Source organism: Populus alba, chromosome 3 (genome assembly GCF_005239225.2).
Source record: "Populus alba chromosome 3, ASM523922v2, whole genome shotgun sequence".
Classification (NCBI taxonomy): Eukaryota; Viridiplantae; Streptophyta; class Magnoliopsida; order Malpighiales; family Salicaceae; genus Populus; species Populus alba.
Window position 1 is genome coordinate 16,032,839 of NC_133286.1, and position 20,408 is coordinate 16,053,246.

The window sequence follows — 20,408 nt, forward strand, 5'->3', positions numbered from 1 at the left end:
ACAGGGACAAACTTTATGCAAGAATGATAGTTTTCTGCTTTATTTATAGCCGTGTGAATATGAATTTTTTTTTTTCTCAAATATCATGGATTTTTGTGGTAGGAGAGAGCCGTCCTTTTCAAATTTTTCATAAATTAGTTAATGATAAAAAATGTGTTTGGTATTGTAATAGCTGTTGTAGTTATGATTTGAAAAAAATATATTTTATAAAAATATTTTTAATTGAGGTTGGTTTGAAAAAATAGGTATTTTGTTAAAACTGTAGTTGAAATTAAGGTTAAATAAAAAGTAGTTTAATGTATTTGGTTAAGAATGTTTTTAAAATTAAAGTTATAAAATAATTTTAAAATATATATATTGATGATTTTTAATTTAAATGTTGTAGATTTAACTATTGCTATTATTTCATGAAATAAATAATATTTTATATGAAATATTTTTTATTATTCCATTAAACCATCTACAATTCTATTACGTACAAAATTCATCCGACAAAAACTACAATTTCTATAATTTTTTGAGTGTAATAAAATTAGATAAAATATTATCAAGAATAACATTGATTTGATATTACAGTGCGAGTAAATTTAATTCGCTTCACACTAGTTTTTCAAGAAAAAAAATATTATTTACATGACAATGCGAGTAAATTTAATTCACTCTAAACTAATTTTTTTTTTTTAAAAACTGCTCAAACAGTGTAATTGAATTGTACTACTCACGTGAAGAGTGCAATTCACTTGCACTCTTCGTGTGCACAGTGCTGCACTGTGCACGCAAACAGTGCAAGTGATTGCATTGTTTGCGTGCATAGTGCAAATGAATTGCATTGTGCACATAAACTCTCAATTGTAAAAAGCAGCTAGGAGCTGCTGTGCAAAATTCACGTTCAAAACGTTAATTGTCATGGGGCCCACTAAAATTAAATTGTGTTTTTGTTGTAACCAAACATGATGTTTGTTGTGGTTGCTTTAAACGCAGAAGCAACCACACAAACAAACAAACTCGAAGATTCATCGTAGGTGGTTTTTTTGGCGCTTAAGTTTCATGAAATTTTAAATTTTTACATAACATTAATTTTTATATATTTTAAATTATTTTAATATATTGATATAAAAAATAATTTAAAAAAAATATTATTTTGATATATATATTTTAAAAAAATAAAATTCTACAAAACAATTATTACCACGTTCTCAAAAAATCTTATTTTTGTTTATGATAAAAGTGTAGAATATTGTAGAGGCTCTTTAGGATGTTTTTTTTAATTATTATTTGTACCTTAGAAGTATTAAAAAAGATTAGTTTATGTTTAGAAGTAGGGTGGATATTATATTTTAAAGTCTTTTTTATTTGTAAATATATTAAAATAATATATTTTTTTAATTTTTAAAATTTATTTTTGATATTAGCATATTAAAAAGATCTAAATAACATAAAAAATTTTAAAAAATAGCAAAATAATAGTTAAACCATAAAAATCGGACAAGCCTAAAAGAATGTTTGCACCGCATTCCCAAAAAAATTTAATTTTTTTTCTTACAAAAAATTAATTTTTTTTATATGTTTTGGATCGTTTTGATACGCTGATCTCAAAAATAATTTTAAAAAAATAAAAAATATATTATTTTAAAAAACAACTATAACCACACTTACACTCTATCATTTAATTGATCACATATTGTGGGAATAGGTACAGAACATGCATGTTTATTTTATCGTCTTGTTGTTTATTTGTAAGGGAAACAATTTTCAACACCTATTGATCAACCGTTTTATTTGTTTGCATGATTTGGCTTTCACTTCTTGTTACCAAGATATGATTTTATACACACATATAGAATATAGATAGATACACTTTAAAGAGCTTTCACTTATTGAAAAAAAATATAAATTATATATTGGTATATCATATAACAGCTTAAGTTATTTAGCTGAGATAATTCTTTAATACACTATATTATTCTCTTATACATATGTACGAAAATAAATTAAATATACCATGTGTCTATTCATGCATGCACGCATACATCACTACTAAAATTTTGCATATTACTAACAAATTATCCCATTGATATTAAGATATTGATTCTATTATAAAAATTGTTGCCGACAGAAACACAAATAGATATTATTTGTCAAAAAACTTATCTTCAGTGATTTCTATTATGTCAGTAATTTCATTGCTAATTAAACTCACTAATGGATTTACATATGGAAAAAGCGCGTCAAAAAAAATTATCAGCATATTTCCATCAATAACTCCATCAATGAGTACGTCATGTCACCGACAAAGAAAATTGTTTGTAATTTTATTGGTGATTGATTTAATATTATTGATTTAATTCCAGTGAATTGTGAAAACACCCTTAGACTTGGCTATGTATCAAGCCCAAGTGAGTGAAGGTAATGCAAGCTATCAAATCCAACATCCCTGGGTTTGGCTGAGTGCCGAACCCAATAGAGCACGGGTCTGGAAAGTTGTCAGACTCGACACCCTTAAACTTAGCTACATGTCTTACGGCACGGTATTTATTGTATTGAAACTAAGAATATGTTTGGCAGTATGGTAACGGTTGCTTTTCAAATAACTTTTCGTGCCGAAATGCATGCCAATAATGTTTTTTATTTTTTAAAAATTATTTTTAACATCAACACATTAAAACAATCCAAAACATACAAACCATATTAAATTTTAACAAAAAAAATTGAATTTTTTGGAAACAAGGTTTCAAAACCACGTTCCCAAACGATTTTTAAGAACTACCATTTGTATTCTTAAAAATAAACCAAATAAAACTGTTTTGCATGTTATAAGTTTTCTGCAACAAATTACAAGTGTCATGAACTATTTTGATACTTGCCTAATAAAATAAATACTTTGAAAAACAAGAATTCCTGTTACATTGACGCTATCAGGCACATAACTCGAAAAAGTTGCTCCAAACCGTGCATATTTTTGTCCCAGCTGCTTCTGCTTCTGCTTGCCCTTTTGCTCCGTGGGCCTCTAAACTTTGAATGAAAGTTTGTGTCTCTAGAGGGTGGCCAAAAACCAGAGAGAGAAAGCACGGGGGTCATCAACTAGAAGAGTTTATATTCGATTTGGATTTGAGTTTGCCTGTCAAGTGAATTGAATCTCATGCTTAAATGTGTTGGCGATAGTGCATCTGCTTACTTTTTGATTGCGTAATTAGGTCGAACGCAATTCCATTTCGAATATATCCGCTTCTATCAACAATCTTTATCGACAAAATCAACATGTTTCCCGAATATTTCCAGTTATTTTTAGACTGTTAAAGAACATAAATAGACAAATTAGTGTGCCAACTTGTTTTACATGAGAATTGAGATTGCAAGAAAATCGTACGTGGAAAGAGAGTATAGAGAGGTCCCCGCTTTAAGAGGAGTCGAAAGCGTGGCCCTTCACGTAATGTAAGAGGTCACAAAGACACGCCTCGCAGATATCATGTTGTTTTAAAAATAAATAAAATTGTGTTCGTGTTTTTAAAATGTTCTTCCACCGAAAGTATATTCTTTCAGCTTGGCATGGGTCAACGTGCTGTTCCATTGAATGTAAATGATGGCTTTTCCATCCAATTTCAACATAATCAAAATAAATGGATTGAAAGCCCAACTTAATATTCACTATTCTTTCAAGTCCAATGTCATATTTTAAATCTTAGTAATCTTTTACCATATTATTTTACATAAATAACTAGTATCTTATCATGAAATTCAAAAACAGAACAACTTATTTAGATAGGATGTTTTAGGATAATTTCAATATTTTCTTTAGCATAATTAGCTTTTTATCTAGAAATTTTTAAGATTAACCAAGATTTTCTAGTACGATTCTATTTTTCTAGTTTTACTCTTAGTTTGTTCAGGTGCCCTCCAGCAATAATCATAATTAACACCACCAAACAGCCCTAAGACTTAAGATGGTAAACAATCATTTTATTTATTTATTGTTGGAATGGGGTTCTTACACCGTAGAAAAGAAAAAAAAAAAAAAAAGAGTCACGTAAAATGGGAAAATGAATTAATTATTTTCTTAATATCGGTTGTCAATACCGTGCCATCTTATTAAGAAGTCGCGATAAAACTCCAACTCAATATATCTTAACTTGAATGAATTATTACTTATGGTATGATTGAAGCAGGAGGAGTAGAAACTTGAGCAACACCTACTCCGCTAATCATGACGGTGTCCCCCTTATTCCACCCCTACACTCTCGGTGGACAACTAATATGGATCCATCCACACGTGGTCCACATATATCTTCACATGCACATTCAAATCTCTGGCCCCCGTTTTATTAATGCTCACGAACGAGACGCACGCCAGAAACTCGTGCTAGCAGTTTCCATGTCTGTTTTTTCTAGTCTCAGATGACACAGGCAGGCAAAAAGTTTGACCTTTTCCATGTTTGATTTATCCGCGCATAAATATATCCAATTAATTATACAACAATACTCTTTAAATAGATATAATCAAATTTAGCTCGCAATTAAAGTAATTTCAAATGATATCGAGAACTGTGACAAAAACATACGTACATTTATATTCTATAAATTAAATAAAAAAATACTTGGTAATGAAGAAATTTCTAGTAGTTTCTGGATATATAGAATGAAACGCTATTGACAAGTATCCGATCGGATGGTTAATGCACAACAAGTGCGGTATCTTGGCAAAGCCACTACACTACATTAATTAATCGAAGATACTTTCCGTGTACATAATTACAGATTAGCACCCCCCCCCCCAAAAAAAAAAAAAAAAAGGGTTCTTAATTTTCTCTTGACCAGTTACATTAATCACCAAACAGCAATCAAACAATAAAACTTGACAAGCCCTTGATTTGGCAATGGAAAATGTTTCCGTTTGGAAGCATAAAGGTGGTAAGAATATATATTTAGAGGTTGTTTGGGAGTGTAGTTGTGGTTATTTTTTAAAATGATTTTAAAATATCAAATAAATTAATTTAAAATAAATTAAATTTAAATATTTTTAAAATATAAAAACAAACAATCACAGTGGCTTTGACATAGAGTGGATGCGTCAACAATTTGCATAGCACAAGGGTGGGTAGTAATACGGGTCTTCGAGTGAGATTCTCATGCAAGGTCCAAACAGAGGAATGTGACCACTTGGATCGAAGTTGTTTTTCAATTTCACTTTTGTTCCTGTCAAGGTTCAAGAATAGAATTCGCACGTGGAGGGTTGAAACTCGAACATTTGTTAGAAGATCTTAAACTTGGGAGAGTGTGAATTACAAGGTTGTTTATACCGATAATCACGTACATGCTGTCCCCCTGCATTTTATTACTCTATTTTACTGGGAAGTAAAGGGTCGATTTGATCCAATGTAAAGTCGAAGCTCTATATATATATATATATATATATATAGCCTCGACTATTGAAGTTTCTCTCATTATTATTTTTAGGGTCATTAGGCAGAGATTGAACACCTTAATTAATTATTATTTGGCGGTGATTTGTTCAAACAAAAGTTAGGTTTTGAAAGTTTTGTATGTTTGGTCGGTGTGCTCTTAAGTTTCTTCCATTGAAAAAAAAGAAAAAGTAATTGATGACACCAAATTGCAAACATGAGGAACGTGAAAAAAATCAATTGACATTCAAAGTGGAGGCAAAACATGTAAAGCTGAAAAAACATGTTGCCCGCTCCTCCTACATTCGACTTTAGAAGAAGCTTGTTGCTCTTTGAATTTGAATTTTCCTTCCTGTAAATATTGTCAAAAAAATACATTTTTAACACGATATAAAATATATAATATAAATTCAGTTGGTAAATTCAAATTGTAAAATTATAAGATTATAAATAAAATATTTTAATTAATTACATATTGACAATTCCAATAAAATAGTAAATATTTTTAATGATTTACAATCTAATTAGACAAAAATTACATTGTTTCAACTTGTAAACAAACTATAAAATTTAAAGTAAAGCTAGATAAAATAAAAAATTTCACAATTCTAAGAACTATCTTTTACTAGCCAGTTAATTTGCTAGTCCATCAAACAAGTATTAGAAATATCATAGGATATCACTTAATAGTTTAAGTGCACAAGGTAATGTAAGTCTGTACAAGTTTTAAGTTCAAAGAGCTTTTACTTGAGAAGGTGTGTTAGAAAATAATATAAATTATATCATAAAACATTATCTAACCGCTTAACCTATTGGGTTGAAATAATTTTTAACAATAAATTTTCTAGAAGATTTTTTTTACGAGAGAAAACAACTTAAAACTTCCAAGTTAAATCATATACATCGCATGATCCATCCACTGATCCACAAACATATATATATATATACACACACACACACATATGGGAGGATGAGAAAAGGGAGTAAGATAGAAACCAATCTGCATGATTCTTGATAAACAGTAGAAGAAGAATAATTGTTATGTTTACATACCTCTGCCCTCTATCCACACCCACCCCAGTAATGTAATGAACAGCACAAATAATATTGTAATAGAAAAGAAAAGGGGATGTAACTGTGATTCCATTCCATATACCAATATTACCGCAGTAATGCACTCGCAATTACTAAAAAAAAAAGAAAAAAAATGAGATGTTCTTCTTGTATGACCACGGGAATAACACCCAGAAAACAATAATCTCAGCTGAACAAGACAAGCAGTGCCCTGTGACAGCAGCAATATATCCCTTCAACAAATTTCAAATTGCGAAATATGCAACTCTAAACTGCTATGGTTGCAAGCTAACTAAACCAAAAGAAATACAACTGGAAGTGGGAAACTTTACACGATTGGACTCTACAAACGCCTTGTTGAAGAATCAATATATGGTTTGAGGTGGGGAATCAGAAGACATTGTTTTCCACATTAAAGCCCCCAAGTTTACTAACCACTCAAATGGTCAAATGTTCTTCTCTGGGCAAGCTCTGAACTGTATCTGACCATCTTCCAGTTGAATAGTCACTGCTATTAGATGAAACTTGAGCCTCCGCCCTTGCGTCTCTGATCATCTTCAAAACATCCCTCATTGACGGCCGGTTCTCTGGTGTGAGTGAGACACAAGCCATTGCAATGTTTACAAGAGCCTGAAGTTTCTCCTCCGCTGCCTCATTACCGGAGGCAGGGTCATCTCCAGACTCAGTCTCTTCCTCGCGTACTGACCGAACCCACCTGGGAATATCTGGACCATGCTCCTGAACAAGGTCCTGGAAGGGAGCCTTTCCAAAAGAAGAAGAACTGTTATGTTTACATACCTCCGCCCTCCATCCACACCCACCCCACCTCAGGGTCGTATTTTTATATATAAAAAAAATCAATTAAAAAACATTTCAAAACAAGTTGAACTGTAAGAACAAATACACCTTTAATATTGTTTTTATTTTTTATTTTTTATGCACATTATTAAACTGTTATGTTTATTATACATGAACATATTAAAAATAAAAACCTAACTCAGTCCCGCACCCGCCAGGGACTCGAACCAAGGTGATTATATAATACGGGACCGAATCCGATGCGATCTGAATGGGTGCTCGGGAAGGCAAAACACTAATAAGCTGACCAATTGCTACCATATCTAGCATAAAAAACCAATCTTCGGATAAACTTGCACCAAAGGGAAATGTTTATTCGAGACACCGGTGATGTCAGCTGAGAGGACACAGTGGTTTATTTGTGTAGCAGTATATAACAATGCCAATGAAGTACAATTGCCCTATCCAAAACAGCTTACATTTCAAGACATTCACTTCACTTCTTCATGAGAAGAACCACTGTGTGTGCTGCTATACTTCTATTCTCACCAAGGCTATCGACTTTTTCATGAGTTTTTGCTTTCAAATTTACAACAGAGGGGTCTGCTCCTAGCAGCTCAGACAAATTGGCCCTCATAGACTCCTTGTGTGGGCTCAGTTTTGGCCTTTGAAGAATCAAGGTAGCATCCAAGTTTCCAATCTCGTAACCTGCCTCGTGCATAAGTCTCACCTGAAATGAAGCATAGGATAAGCTTTGGTTATTACAGATAACTGAACTGCTTTGAGTACCTAACATTACGATTTCCCAGGTTTCAGAAAGGTAGATGAAATCATTTTCAGATATAAACGTAATGGACGGTGGTTTCCAGGATAGATTATCCTGCCAGGTTGTTATCAAGATATGTATATAAAAAGATTCCTTGATGTCAGTACTCACAAGTCATAATCTCACATCTAAATGTAAATGCCAGGACACCACTCCAGTCAAGAACATCCCACCCAACGATTTCAGATGTTTATCACAGTAGTTATTGTTCAAGAATGCCACAAGAGTGTAACTATAAGAGGTTTGATCGTCAAAGGCTTGTTCCCAAACTGCTTTAGGCTACATTTAACAGTAACGGATGCGAATAGGGAAGTGATAGATGGCACAAAGATTGAAGGAAAGAATAGCTTACCTACCAAAGAGATTGAAGGGGCAGCGTATTAGAGACTTGGATGGTGAAACTGTTATAGTTTTAACTAGTTTTGGTAAGAAAGGTGGTTATGCAGTTGAGTCAAAACAGCTAGAAGGTCACAATTTTAACAACTCTACAAGGATCAACTCCCATCATTGTAACATAATTCATTGAGGAACAACATTGATATTCTCTTCTTTCCTCTCCAAAATTTCTCTCTGTATCCTAATTTCACAAATTTGTTTCTGCAAGAAGTCCTAAGAAATATGCATCACCAACACATTATGCATGTTTGAAGGTATGATTGCCAAGAAAACACATGGGACAACGGATACATTGCATAAATAGATGAGTTAAAAAACCCATGCCAATGCATAATTTTTGCAGGAATAATACAAGTAAAACCTTCAAAAGGTGATATCAAGACTGATATGGTGAAAGCTTGTCTGCTGTTCTCCACTGGTTACAATAAACTTAAAAAAAAAATACACTAGAATCAATGCATGGAGGCCCAGCCAAAGCAGAGACACATTTTATACCGAGAATTTAACGGTGACAGGCTACTGTGGGGTGGTGCCATTAGCACTTTACCAAGTTTAGTTATCACTCTACTTCTCTCTAGATCTATCTTTCTCTCTTAATAATAGTGGAGCACTATCAACACTTTTCTGCAGCGCTAAAGGCCCCACCCGCTTCGTTAGGGATGTATACATCATGTAGACAGCGTCACTTTTATCTTTTTGAGGACATACATATCATGCAATGGTAATTTCCCATGACGAATCCTTGCCCGCCCTCCCCTGAACTCCCAAGTCAAACCAGAAACAACTGAAGTTGTTCCAAGCACGGGTGTCATTTCATCAGCATCAATCAGGAAGCATAGGATTTTAGAGCACCATTAGAAATGCTTCTTTGTAGATTATATACTATACCTTTAAATGCCAATTCATGCAAGGGAAGTAAAGCAGTTGGAAAATCACGTTGCTTAATTTAGAGTAACTCCAATTCAACTCGAATATGTGTCTGCTATTGCCTATAAAAGTGTAGATATTCTTTGTTTCTTTCATAGCAATAGAATCTTTCTTACCCTCAACTTGAAGTAAGCAAATCTGATCTATTCATTATGTTCATAGCAGAACAAATTCCTCAAAGCATCTTGACTAGCACATCTGAACCTGTGAGTGATTTGCTACTCCTAAATGAGCAAACACAGTTGAATCTATACTAAGTGTTGACAATGAATACACGTAAACATTAAGCATACACAAACGAATTTAAGACACAACCAAGAACCCATAATACTTATCTAATAGTCAAGACTAGTATATAAAAACTCACAGCTTCTTTGATAAAAACAGATGAAGGTGCTCCTTTCCATTTAGGATCAGAATCAGGGAATATCTGCCCAATATCAGGGAGCCCCAGTGCACCCAATATTGCATCCACAACACAATGAAGTAGCACATCCCCTGCAAGCAATTCAATGAAACTACTTAAACAAAATCATACCCCAATTAGTTCCCATAAAAAAAATAACCCCAAAAGGATGATCATAGCCCGAATCTTTTAAAACCCAAAACTCCAACTTTGAACTCAAACATTCAATTGATATGGAAGCAATAGCAAAAAAAAATAAAAAACATCGAGAATCAATCAAAATGTTACCATCAGAGTGAGCTTCGCATCCTCTATCATGTGGCACATCAATCCCACCTATAATCAAAGGGTACCCAGGTTCTAGCCTATGGAGATCAAACCCATGACCCACCCTAAAAGGCAAAGTCTTGGATGCTTTGCTAGAAGTTGCAGGTCCCTCTACTTGTGTTGCAGCAGTACTCGCAGCTGAAATTGGAAGTCGGGTTCTTTTTTGAATTGGTAGAGTGAACTTGACATGGCTAGTGGTGTAAGTACCAGGTTGTAACGAAAGAGAGACACTTTTGTTATTGTGGGCTTTGGTCGCTATTATAGAATATGAAGTATACAAGTTTGTGGCCATGGCCATTCTGATTTTGTTTTGCAGAAGAAAAACGGGTTCTTTTTGTGACTGTTGTGGTGTAAAGAGTGCTTTGTGGTGTTCAAGCCGGTACTGTTCTGTTTGGTAATGGAGATTTGACAGAGTACAATGCTTTATAAGCTGATGGTACAAGCTCGCGAAAGATGGTGGACGAATAAAACTTATTTTTAAAAATTATTTTTGTTATAACAGCATCAAAATAATTTTAAAATAAAAAATATATATTAATTTAAAATTAAAAAAAAATATATTTTCTTAAAAATATTTTTAAAATATAAAAACAAACAAAAAAAATTAATTTATGAAACTTGGAGTAAATATAATCAAAATTTTAACTTATATACTTATTTATGTGATAAGTTAATTTTTAAAGTATTTTTATTTTTAAATATATTAAAATAATATTTTTTATTTAAAAAAAATTAATATTAACTAATCCAAACAATACAAAAAAAATTAAAAACTTAAAATTTGATAAAACACTTCTCGTGGCCCGTGCTACAGCAGCAAATATTTTCATTTATCTAGTTAAAAAAAAGCATTCGGACCACACAATCTTGTTTCAAAAAAGTAAACAAACATAACTCATGGTATGGATTTAACTGAGAAAAAAATGGTATAATTTAATTTAAAAAAACATTTCAAAACAGATTAATTTGGTTGAAAAAATTTATAGAACCTTAAAAAAATGGTTATCAAAATAAAAAAAAAATAAAAAAACCAACATTTCAATCAACCAAATAAAAAAAACTAAAAAAATAAAAACAAAAACGACGGGAGTCAATCCAAGTGAGCATGCTAAATATTCAAGTCAAGTAATGTGATCAAGATAAGTTAGTAGAAAGCATATATAAAAATAAACAAAAATAAAAAAAACCTCAAAGTTCAATTCCAGACAAATACAACGCTGAATGATGAATTAAAAAAAATAATTAAAAAATAAAAATAAAAACAAAACCAACAAGTCAAGAAAGCCAACTAAACTTTATGACTCGAATCATGTGGATGAAATATCTCAACAGAAGAAAAACCAAAAAAGATTACAAAACTTGAGACGTGAAAAAATATTAAATTTAAAAACAATCTTAAAAAAGCTTGGGTCAATCTAAAATAACTCATCAAACCTACAATTTAAACGATGAGACTGAGATAAATGAATAGAAAGAAAACTAAAGAAGATCGTAAAACCTAATATCAAAAAACTTCAACCTTAAAGGATGCAACTAAAAAATAAAATTAATTTTCAATCAATCTAATGTTGAGTAATGAAATAAAAAAAAATATTTCAATTTAAAAAATCTGTCAAACTAAATTTAACCAAAAAAGATTAATAAAAAAAGCTCGGACAACCCAAGTTATTTTAAAAAATTATTAAAAAAAATTATAGAAACTAAATAAATAAAAATAATAGAGCTTGGTCTTCAATTGAATAAATGTTGATGGATAAAATTAAAAGAGCACGAGCTTAAAAAAGAAAACTCATTAAAACCTCTTAAACCAAGGTAACTCAGTAGGATTCACAACCCACAAAATCTAAAACCCTTACTTAATAAAGAAGCTCAATTATCAATTGATTTAATGTTAAAAGGATTATAAAAAAAAAAATCAATTTAAGAAATTTGCTAAATTAAAAAAAAAACAATAAAATTAACAGGGATCAAATTTATCAGGAAAAAAACTTAAAAAGGATAAAATTATAACTGTTAAAACCACGACTCTGACTCAATCAAAAAACTTAATTCTCAACCAATTTAATATTTAAAGATAAAATTGAGAAAAAATATATATCAATTAAAAAAATTATCAAAGGAAAAAAATAGCAATAAAAAAATAAGATACAAATTTGATATATACAAACAAAAGAGAATAAAATCAAAAAATAAAATTCAAACAATCTCATACAAAACAAATTTGGATCAAGATAACAACACATAAATCAAATAAAACAAACTTGGTCTGTCAACTGGGTTAATCTGGAGACTCGGCACGTAAAATTGGAATAATCTCATAGAATAATGGAATAAAAAAAATCACTTGTAAAAAATAACCTGATAAAAAAAGACCTAAACAACTATTTAAACTTGTAACCTGAGTTATGGTAGCTGAATTATCTTATAGAAGACAAATATAAAAAAATTATGAAGCTAAATTTTGGATCAACAAAATCACAACCAACAAAATTCTCAAGGATAAAATAAAAAATGAAAGTTTCAATAAAATATCATTTAAAAATAACAATCAAAAGAATAAGGACTAAGTTTAATAGAAATAAAATAAAATAAAATATTAAGAGATGCAATTGAAAAATAATTAAAGAAAAATAAAGCAAAATAGCAATAAAAAAAATAAGGACTAAGTCTAACAGATAAAGAAAATCAAATGATGATGATATTGAAAAAAAAATTAATTTTAAAAATTATTTAAAATAAAATAGATAGTAATAAAAAAAAATATGGACTAAATCTAAAAGAACAACAAATTAAAGGGTTACTCTAAAGCTTTGTAAGGCTTGATATGAAAATTAAGGAGAAGAGAAGAAAAAAAGGTTATTGATGTCAAACCAACACGAATATTGTCATATACGTCACTTAGTAATGGAGGGGTTGGTGAATATTCAAACGCTATTATGAATGATGAAATTCGACCACCAAACAATACCGTATGTATCATCAAAATAGCATGAACATTGCCACTTGTGTCCATGTTAATAGCATGCATTGTAAATTTTTAATGTTAAATAATATTTTATATAAGCTAAAATACCGAAGTGCCCATGACCTAACCTTCTAATAACAAAAAAAAAAAAAGAAGTAAAAATACCAAAGATCCCTTAAATGCTAGCCTAAGATAATATGGATTAAAGGACACTAAAATCATTCCATCTTGTTATTAAAATGGAAAAGTAGAAACAACCAATGTGTGTTAGTTCAATAATTTTTGCTTTAAAAGTATTTTAGTTATTTTATTATGCAAAAAATAAATAAATACCTCTAATATTTTCGTGAGATGGGCAAAATCATGATTTTGTTGTTCCAATCTATAGTGCTAATAAGTCTAGAGCTACAATAAAAACACTACATGAAAACATCTTCCCTTTTTAATTTTTTTTAATGATATGATATATTTAATTTAAATTATAAATAAATTTAAACTCAATTAATAATGTATTACAATTCTTATATTTGAAATAAAATATAAAACCATATAATTAAATTTACTTATACTGTTTGAAACACATGTGGAAATAAATTGAATTAGCAATCTTAACTATTTTGCCCTTAGTTTAGAAAAAAAAAATTTTATGAAAATTATTTCATTTTTATAAGCACCCTTATGAATTTTTAAGATAATATAAATAGATTTATCTCGTATTAATTTTTTATTAAATATTTGTTAAAAAAATAAAAAATATATGTTTGTTAAAAAAAAATTTCAATCAAAATTTTTTCATTAGAATAATGAGGAAAAAAGTTCAAGAAATATTTTAATAAAAAAATATAACATTTTAACATATTTTTAACTTAGGCTTGTATCAATCATCTATCATCCACGGGTATTAAAAAAAAAACTAGAAAAAAGAGAAGGAAAGATTCAAGCAAAAACTAAAAAAAATAAAGGAAAGGAAAAATTAATAACATACCTTATGAGGAATGAGAATATCTTGATCAGGATTGATGTCATATAGAGAAATAAATAATATTGTGCTGCTAATGATTTTTTCGAAGAAAAGAAAGAGGCGAATAAGAGAGATAAAGAAAGAAAAAAAAGGATTTGTGTTAACATGTGGGTATTTTTGGAATACTGTTTTCAACATTAATTTCAAGAGTGATTATTATAGCAAATCATATAATCCTCTAACTTACTCTTGCACCTCTTTATAAATTAAAATTTATTTGAAATTCAAATAAATTTAATCCTCTCAATTGAGTTCAATTCACATTCTAAACATGCCATTAATAATTGTATATGCAAAACCTGTGTTGGTCAAAATTATGGAATAAAGTTTAATTGGGTAATATATTTTTTTTAATTTATGTTTGTAATATTTTTTTATATATAAAAAAGAATTTAAATTCATAATTTCATAAAAAAAGGGGATTTTCTCTTTTTTCTCTTACTCATATCTCAATATTCTCTTTGACTAAAAAAGTACATACACAAATTCATAAAGCTTTAATTTTTTTACTGAGAGTCAGTTTAAAAAAATTATTGTGATTGTTTTTTAAAATATTTTTTATTTAAAAATACATTAAAATAATTATAAAATATTAAAAAAAATATTAATTTAAAATAAAAAAATAAATTATTTTTAATTATTTTTTAAAATATAAAAACAAACAATCTTAAACTAATTTAGAGATTCCCAACCCTTTACCAGGAAAAGTCTTTATGCCTTTTATAACAATTTTAAGAAGACCATAATTTTATAAGGTTTTCAACAATCTAAATAGAAGTCATATAAATAAATAAATTTGAAAATCTTGCTGTCAAATGATTTTAAATTGAAGGACATAATTTTGGTCAGGTAAAATTATGAAGATCATTTTGAGAATATGGACTCCAAAAAAAACGAAATTCTTGTCCCCGAGAAAATTTTACAATCAGTCCGATTCAACATTCTTTTTTATTTTTTAAGCTTAAAGAATAAATAAACTACAAATCGCCTTTTTTTAGCTCAAAAAATATGTGGCGGAAAATTATTTGCAAATAAAAAGAAGAAAAAATCCCCGACACAGTTTATCCAAGAAAAAGAGGGGAAAATAAAAAGAAAAAGGAAAACGTCGACGTTTCCTCAACGACCCAATGAAATAAACGCTTACGTGTACTGAAGACAACCGCCAAGACAAAAGAAAATCACACACGTAAGATCAGTAGAGCCTCAATCGGCTAACACATCATCGAGATCCTAACCACTAAATCCCTCGCATCCCCACCGAACACAAAACTCTCTAAATCCACCAGATAATTCCCCTACCCCTTCTCTAGGGTTTTTGACCTGCCTATCCCTCTCTACCCTTCTTCCACTCCTCGAAACGACGGCACCTCCAAATCGACGAGAAAACAAAGAAGAAGGAGAAGAAAAGGCGGCAAAGATGGCCGCACCTGAAGCCCCTCTCCGTTACGTCGGTATCGTTAGAGAATCCCCTGCTTTCCGCCTCATGAAACAAATGGTAGATTCCCCCCATCTCCCTGATATATTTATTCGTTTCACTTTTTAATGGCGTGTCTGTTGATTTTTTTTTCAGGGATGGGAAGAAGGAGAGGGGTTAGGGAAAGATAAACAGGGGATCAAGGGTTATGTTAGAGTAAAAAACAAACAGGACACTACAGGTGTTGGAGTAGAGAAGCCTAATAACTGGGCATTTGATACCACCCAATTTGATAGCATCCTTAAAAGACTGAAAGTGGTCTGTTTTTGCCTTAATTGTTCAACCGTGTTTGCATAATATTTGGCATCATGGATTTTGATTCTCCTTTTTTTTTTTTTGTGTTTGTTTGACAGCAAGCTGTGCAAAGTAATGATGAAGGTATGATCGTACTATAATGAAATTTGATTCGACTAGTATTGGAATTACTATTTAATTGTCTTTAGTTTTTCTGCGTCCGACAGAGGTTGTGAAGGAGAACAGCAGTGAAGAAAAAACTGAGACTGATGCAACTAATGATGCTAAGGAACAAGTTGTCAAGGCTACTCGAGCACGGGGAAGGTTAGTGGTGGTGTGTGTCGCTATAGTTATCTTTGAAGAAGTTCAGTTTTATTGCATATTGGTTTGGGTTAATGTATAGAAGAATTAGTTTAAGGAATACTAATCAGCATCAGCATTGTTTATCAGATATCATAAAAGAGAGAGGGGGAAGCTTGTCAATGCATATTCCTCAAAGGATCTCTCAGGGATTCTTGTAAGTCTTAAAACTCGGAAAGTTAATGTTTGTCAAATGGTTAAAGCATGAACTTTGAGTTTGCATCATCGCTATATGTGGGATTTGTTGCAGAATCTAGGCTTATAATTGATATGCTGAAGATTACACATGTTATTGGGTATTTAAAATACAATATACCAATGGAGGAAAGCTCATTTCGAAATATTCAATTTCTGATAGATTCTTGTTCCATTGGTCTCCGTGCTCTTGTTTGATCTATGTTGTGAGTTTAGTATTCAAATAGAATTTTATCTTTCATCTTTAGTAATCTAGTGATATTTGTCCCAGGTAAAAAAATCAGAGGAGTTACCTCAGACAGACCCAAATCCAGACAATGAGTTGGAGTCTGAATCTGCACTTGAGAGTCAAATATGGTATCTTGGAGGTAAAATACAAGTATATGGAGACAACAGGTGTCTTTTCTGATAAATGGCATGTCTTGGGATTTTTTCCGATGAACTTTTACTTGTTCATGTGTTTTGTGCATTTATGCATTCTTTCAGGAATTGATGATTTTATAGTCTGTGTTATTTCCACTTAACTCCTAGCTTTTAGTGTCCTGGGCTTTTGACAAGGCAGTTCAATGTGATTTTATACCAAGGGATTCAGGTCTGCATAATAAGATTCTCTATGTGCTTGTCAAGATAATGATGATGACAATTTAAATCATGTTTCATATAGCTGGGAAACATATGCTGATTACATTCTGTTGAACTTATCCAAAGAGTAGTTACTGCAACAAATTTATCATTCAACACCATTGGCAGGTGTTTAACTTTTTTAATTTTAGCTCATTGATTTCAGATAATTTGGGGGAGTGAAATCATTTGAATCCAAGGGTCTTCTCGGCCATTCTTTGTCATGTTCCTCATAAACCTCATTTGATCATCTCTGTCACAGATTTCTCTACATAAATATGCAATTTGTGCTGTATCTGTAGATCCTTGTGCTTTTTATGAGAAGCTATATTTCACATTGGTTTTCCTTCAGCTGCTGATTGGAAAACATTGATTGCTTGGAATAACTTTGGTCATTGTGACAGGAAGCAAGGTTGAAGATCTTCCTCCAGATTGGTGGGGTTTTAAACATGGGTTTGTATCTGGTGGTTTACTTGGAGCAAAGCCTGCCAAAAAGAAATCAACCAGAACTGCTGATACTCCCAATCGTAATGAAAGGGCCATGTTCTTTGAAGAAGATCAAGAGAATCTCTACAAACTTGTCCAAGTACGTGTCCTTTTTGCAACTTTTTTTCCTTGAATACTATTTTTTGGGCAATGATTTTCTTTGAATTTTTGTAATCCCTTGAGTTCTGAAATTATTAATATGGAATATCCTGTCCAGTCTCTTAACCTATGCCAATTACATATCTCATGGAAATTCCTGAATGGTGCAGGATAAAAGTTGTACAGGAACATGACTGATAAACTGAATGTGCATTTTGATTTTTTTTTTCAAAGGCTGTGTTTGGAGTGTTGGGTAGTTACATGACGGTGGAGTCATTGATTGCATTTTTCTACTGTTTTAGGATAAAGCTACATCTGGAAAGCAAGGTTTGGGAATTAAGGATCGGCCAAAGAAAATAGCTGGTGTTCGCTTTCAGGGGAAAAAGACCACCTTTGACAACAGTGATGATGAGGATTCTGCAGCTGACGAGGACGACTCTGATGCTGATGACAAATGTTCTGCTGATTTTCCCTCAGCAAAACAAAATTGTGATGGCATTCTGGAAATGGAAAATGTTGAAGCGAAAATTGTTGACAAGGATTCTGTTGATTTCTGTTCATCAGGAAAACGTAAACATCAGGACACTCCCAAAATGCAGGAACTTAATGAAAAAAAAGTGAAGTTGAAAAGCCTGTGTAAAAGGCTCCTGCACCAGGTGCGGCACCTAACATTGCTAGCTATTTTAAGCAAATGATAGTTTATGTCCCTAATTAATTAAGCTATCCAGGTGCCGGGAGAGTCATTAAAGCTTAAAAAGCTGAAAAGTCTGGTTGAAGAACACTCACCTGCTGTTTTTTCAAACTTCACTTCCAGGAGAGATGCTGTTGGTTACTTGAAGCAAAAGGTATGTGCATCTAGCTATCAGTCAACAATTTGCAGCCAACAATTTTTTAGTAATAATTATCAGAAAGATATGGCAGCTTTTTTTCTCCTTTTATCCCTGCTTTTTGATCTTCAGCCAGCACCTTTCATGCTCCTTGGTGACCTTGCACGTACAATTCTGATCTGACACTTTTTCTGTGGTGGTTGCAGCTGGAAGGTTGCAAGAAGTTCTCCGTTGAGGGAAAGAGAGTGAGTCTAACATCCAGGAGAAGCTGAGATTGTTTGTTAGGAATTGAGATGCCTGTAGTTCTGTATATTGCGGCTGAGACTGGTTTTGAATCTGATTCACACACCATTTGATTGTTGGATTCATTTTAGTAAGCTGGAATTTTGCTGGTATCTATGCTCAATTTTATCCTCGATGAAGAGTGTAAAATTCATTAAAATAGTTTTCACGGTTTGGATGAGAGTTGTATCACAGAATAATTTCTTAGAACAATTTTGTTATTAAAAAGTAATGGAAGTTGTTTTGAAGTAATCTATCATTTTAACCTGCTATATACTTACATTTGTTATTCTTGTGTTTTTTTGGCCAATATGACTATTGCCATGGTTATCGCCACCATGTTTGATCCTTTGAAAAGATAAATGCTTGGATCTGGGATCAGTAACTGGCAGTTGACTATCCTTACAATATCGGGCTGTCGGCAGTGAACAGTGCTTTATATAGAACTTGTTGGAAACAAGGTTGTAATTCCGTTATAATAATATGTTCTTTATAATAATATGTTCTGTATTTTTAATTGGAATGGAATGTTTTAGTTTTATAGTGTTTTGATATGATGTTATTTTAAAATTTAAAATATTTTTAAATAATCAGATTAAATAGATCTTTAATTTAAAGTAATTTAACTTAAACAAAATATCAAAATATTAGGAAAGTAAAATGTTTTAATAAAAATATTTTAAATATAAAGTTAGATCAATGTTATCAAGGTTAATGGAATCTAAAGTATCTCTTGTTTTGCTCAAATTTCTATAAAGTATAAACATGAAAAAAAAAACAACATGAATATAAACCATATATATTAGTGATAAATGTAATTTTAAAAAATTAATATCATTGTTAATGAAAATAGTAATAAGAATTTTAATATTATTATTAATATCATTGTTATTGAAAATAGTAATGAAAAAGAGCTTTTTATAATTGGTCGTTTAATTAATTAAATTGAATAAGGTTTAATTTGATTTAATGACTTTTCAAGAACGGAATGGAACATGTGGAATGAAACTGGAATGTTCCGAGTGGAATTTAGCCGAAAAATCCGGAACAGATCTAGATTTAAAATGAGATGGAATTTATTTCGTTTTGTTCTATTTTTTGAATTGGTATTAAATATTTCGGTTATTTAAAGCAAAATGGAACGAAATTGACAACCTTGGTTGTCTTGGACTTAGAAGCTGGGTTTCTGCTTTTAACGTCCACCTTATTGACGGGCATTTAATGGGCTTTCTTGATGGCAGGGCGTAGAAGTCAATGGGCTTGCTTTTGAATTCCTGGCTGGCCCAAACCTTAACTATTTACTCGTGGGCCCTGCGCAAGGATCACGGCTGCAAACTGGTTGTCCGAGAATCACCCGCAGACAGCAAAAGTGCCATGCTTACGTGAAGGAAAATTCTTGCACCATTTTTAAATTAGAACAATCAATTTGGAGAATCATGGCACTTCTAATTTACAAAGAGATTCTTGCGTGATCAGCTTAGACAGCCAGTCCCAAAATATTTTTATAGTATTCCTTATTTATTATTTATCTTCCAATTATTCAGAATAAAAATAAAAAGAATAATTAAACAATTAAACATAGTTTTTTAACCTGATTCGATCCAGAGTCCAGGTTCTGAGTTTTAACCGAGTCAATTCATATTTAAAAAACAATCAAAACATCGTTTTAGTAAAACAAAAAAAAAACAAAAGTT

General features: G+C 31.2%; 3 protein-coding genes across 4 annotated transcripts; 1 reads left to right on the plus strand and 2 right to left on the minus strand.

Moving 5' to 3' along the window:
* Window positions 1–6,908: 6,908 nt before the first annotated feature.
* LOC140955442 (inactive leucine-rich repeat receptor-like serine/threonine-protein kinase At1g60630) lies at window positions 6,909–7,589 on the minus strand. Its single transcript, XM_073408367.1, has 2 exons — window positions 7,521–7,589; window positions 6,909–7,232 (listed from the first exon to the last, which is right to left on the minus strand). The coding sequence occupies exons 1-2, from the start codon at window positions 7,587–7,589 to the stop codon at window positions 6,909–6,911; spliced, it is 393 nt and encodes a 130-aa protein (XP_073264468.1).
* A 3-nt stretch (window positions 7,590–7,592) lies between these two features.
* On the minus strand, window positions 7,593–10,550 carry LOC118028426 (2-C-methyl-D-erythritol 2,4-cyclodiphosphate synthase, chloroplastic). Its single transcript, XM_035031990.2, has 3 exons — window positions 10,112–10,550; window positions 9,785–9,915; window positions 7,593–7,998 (listed from the first exon to the last, which is right to left on the minus strand). The coding sequence occupies exons 1-3, from the start codon at window positions 10,446–10,448 to the stop codon at window positions 7,765–7,767; spliced, it is 702 nt and encodes a 233-aa protein (XP_034887881.1). The 5' UTR covers window positions 10,449–10,550; the 3' UTR covers window positions 7,593–7,764.
* A 4,851-nt stretch (window positions 10,551–15,401) lies between these two features.
* On the plus strand, window positions 15,402–18,966 carry LOC118028424 (G-patch domain-containing protein 1). Of its 2 annotated transcripts, none has more exons than XM_035031988.2 (10): window positions 15,402–15,631; window positions 15,707–15,868; window positions 15,964–15,988; window positions 16,054–16,168; window positions 16,295–16,361; window positions 16,671–16,767; window positions 17,425–17,606; window positions 17,908–18,261; window positions 18,334–18,450; window positions 18,639–18,966. In XM_035031988.2, the coding sequence occupies exons 1-10, from the start codon at window positions 15,554–15,556 to the stop codon at window positions 18,702–18,704; spliced, it is 1,263 nt and encodes a 420-aa protein (XP_034887879.1). In that variant the 5' UTR covers window positions 15,402–15,553; the 3' UTR covers window positions 18,705–18,966. The 2 variants fall into 2 exon arrangements, with proteins under 2 accessions (XP_034887879.1, XP_034887880.1); XM_035031989.2 differs by having other exon boundaries at window positions 15,404–15,631; window positions 16,072–16,168.
* Window positions 18,967–20,408: the final 1,442 nt, after the last annotated feature.

What these genes read in the sequence shown, in the direction of transcription:
- LOC140955442 (XM_073408367.1), bottom strand. Translation starts at nt 7,589, where the DNA reads ATGGTAGCAATTGGTCAGCTTATTAGTGTTTTGCCTTCCCGAGCACCC. An exon ending in TTCAGATCGCATCGGATTCG is followed by an intron (nt 7,233 to 7,520) that starts GTCCCGTATTAT and finishes TCTTTTGGAAAG; the next exon opens with GCTCCCTTCCAGGACCTTGT.
- LOC118028426 (XM_035031990.2), bottom strand. Translation starts at nt 10,448, where the DNA reads ATGGCCATGGCCACAAACTTGTATACTTCATATTCTATAATAGCGACC. An exon ending in ATGCGAAGCTCACTCTGATG is followed by an intron (nt 9,916 to 10,111) that starts GTAACATTTTGA and finishes AATTGCTTGCAG; the next exon opens with GGGATGTGCTACTTCATTGT. An exon ending in CTGTTTTTATCAAAGAAGCT is followed by an intron (nt 7,999 to 9,784) that starts GTGAGTTTTTAT and finishes GCTTCATTTCAG; the next exon opens with GTGAGACTTATGCACGAGGC.
- LOC118028424 (XM_035031988.2), top strand. Translation starts at nt 15,554, where the DNA reads ATGGCCGCACCTGAAGCCCCTCTCCGTTACGTCGGTATCGTTAGAGAA. An exon ending in TCCGCCTCATGAAACAAATG is followed by an intron (nt 15,632 to 15,706) that starts GTAGATTCCCCC and finishes TTTTTTTTTCAG; the next exon opens with GGATGGGAAGAAGGAGAGGG. An exon ending in TCAAATATGGTATCTTGGAG is followed by an intron (nt 16,768 to 17,424) that starts GTAAAATACAAG and finishes TCATTGTGACAG; the next exon opens with GAAGCAAGGTTGAAGATCTT.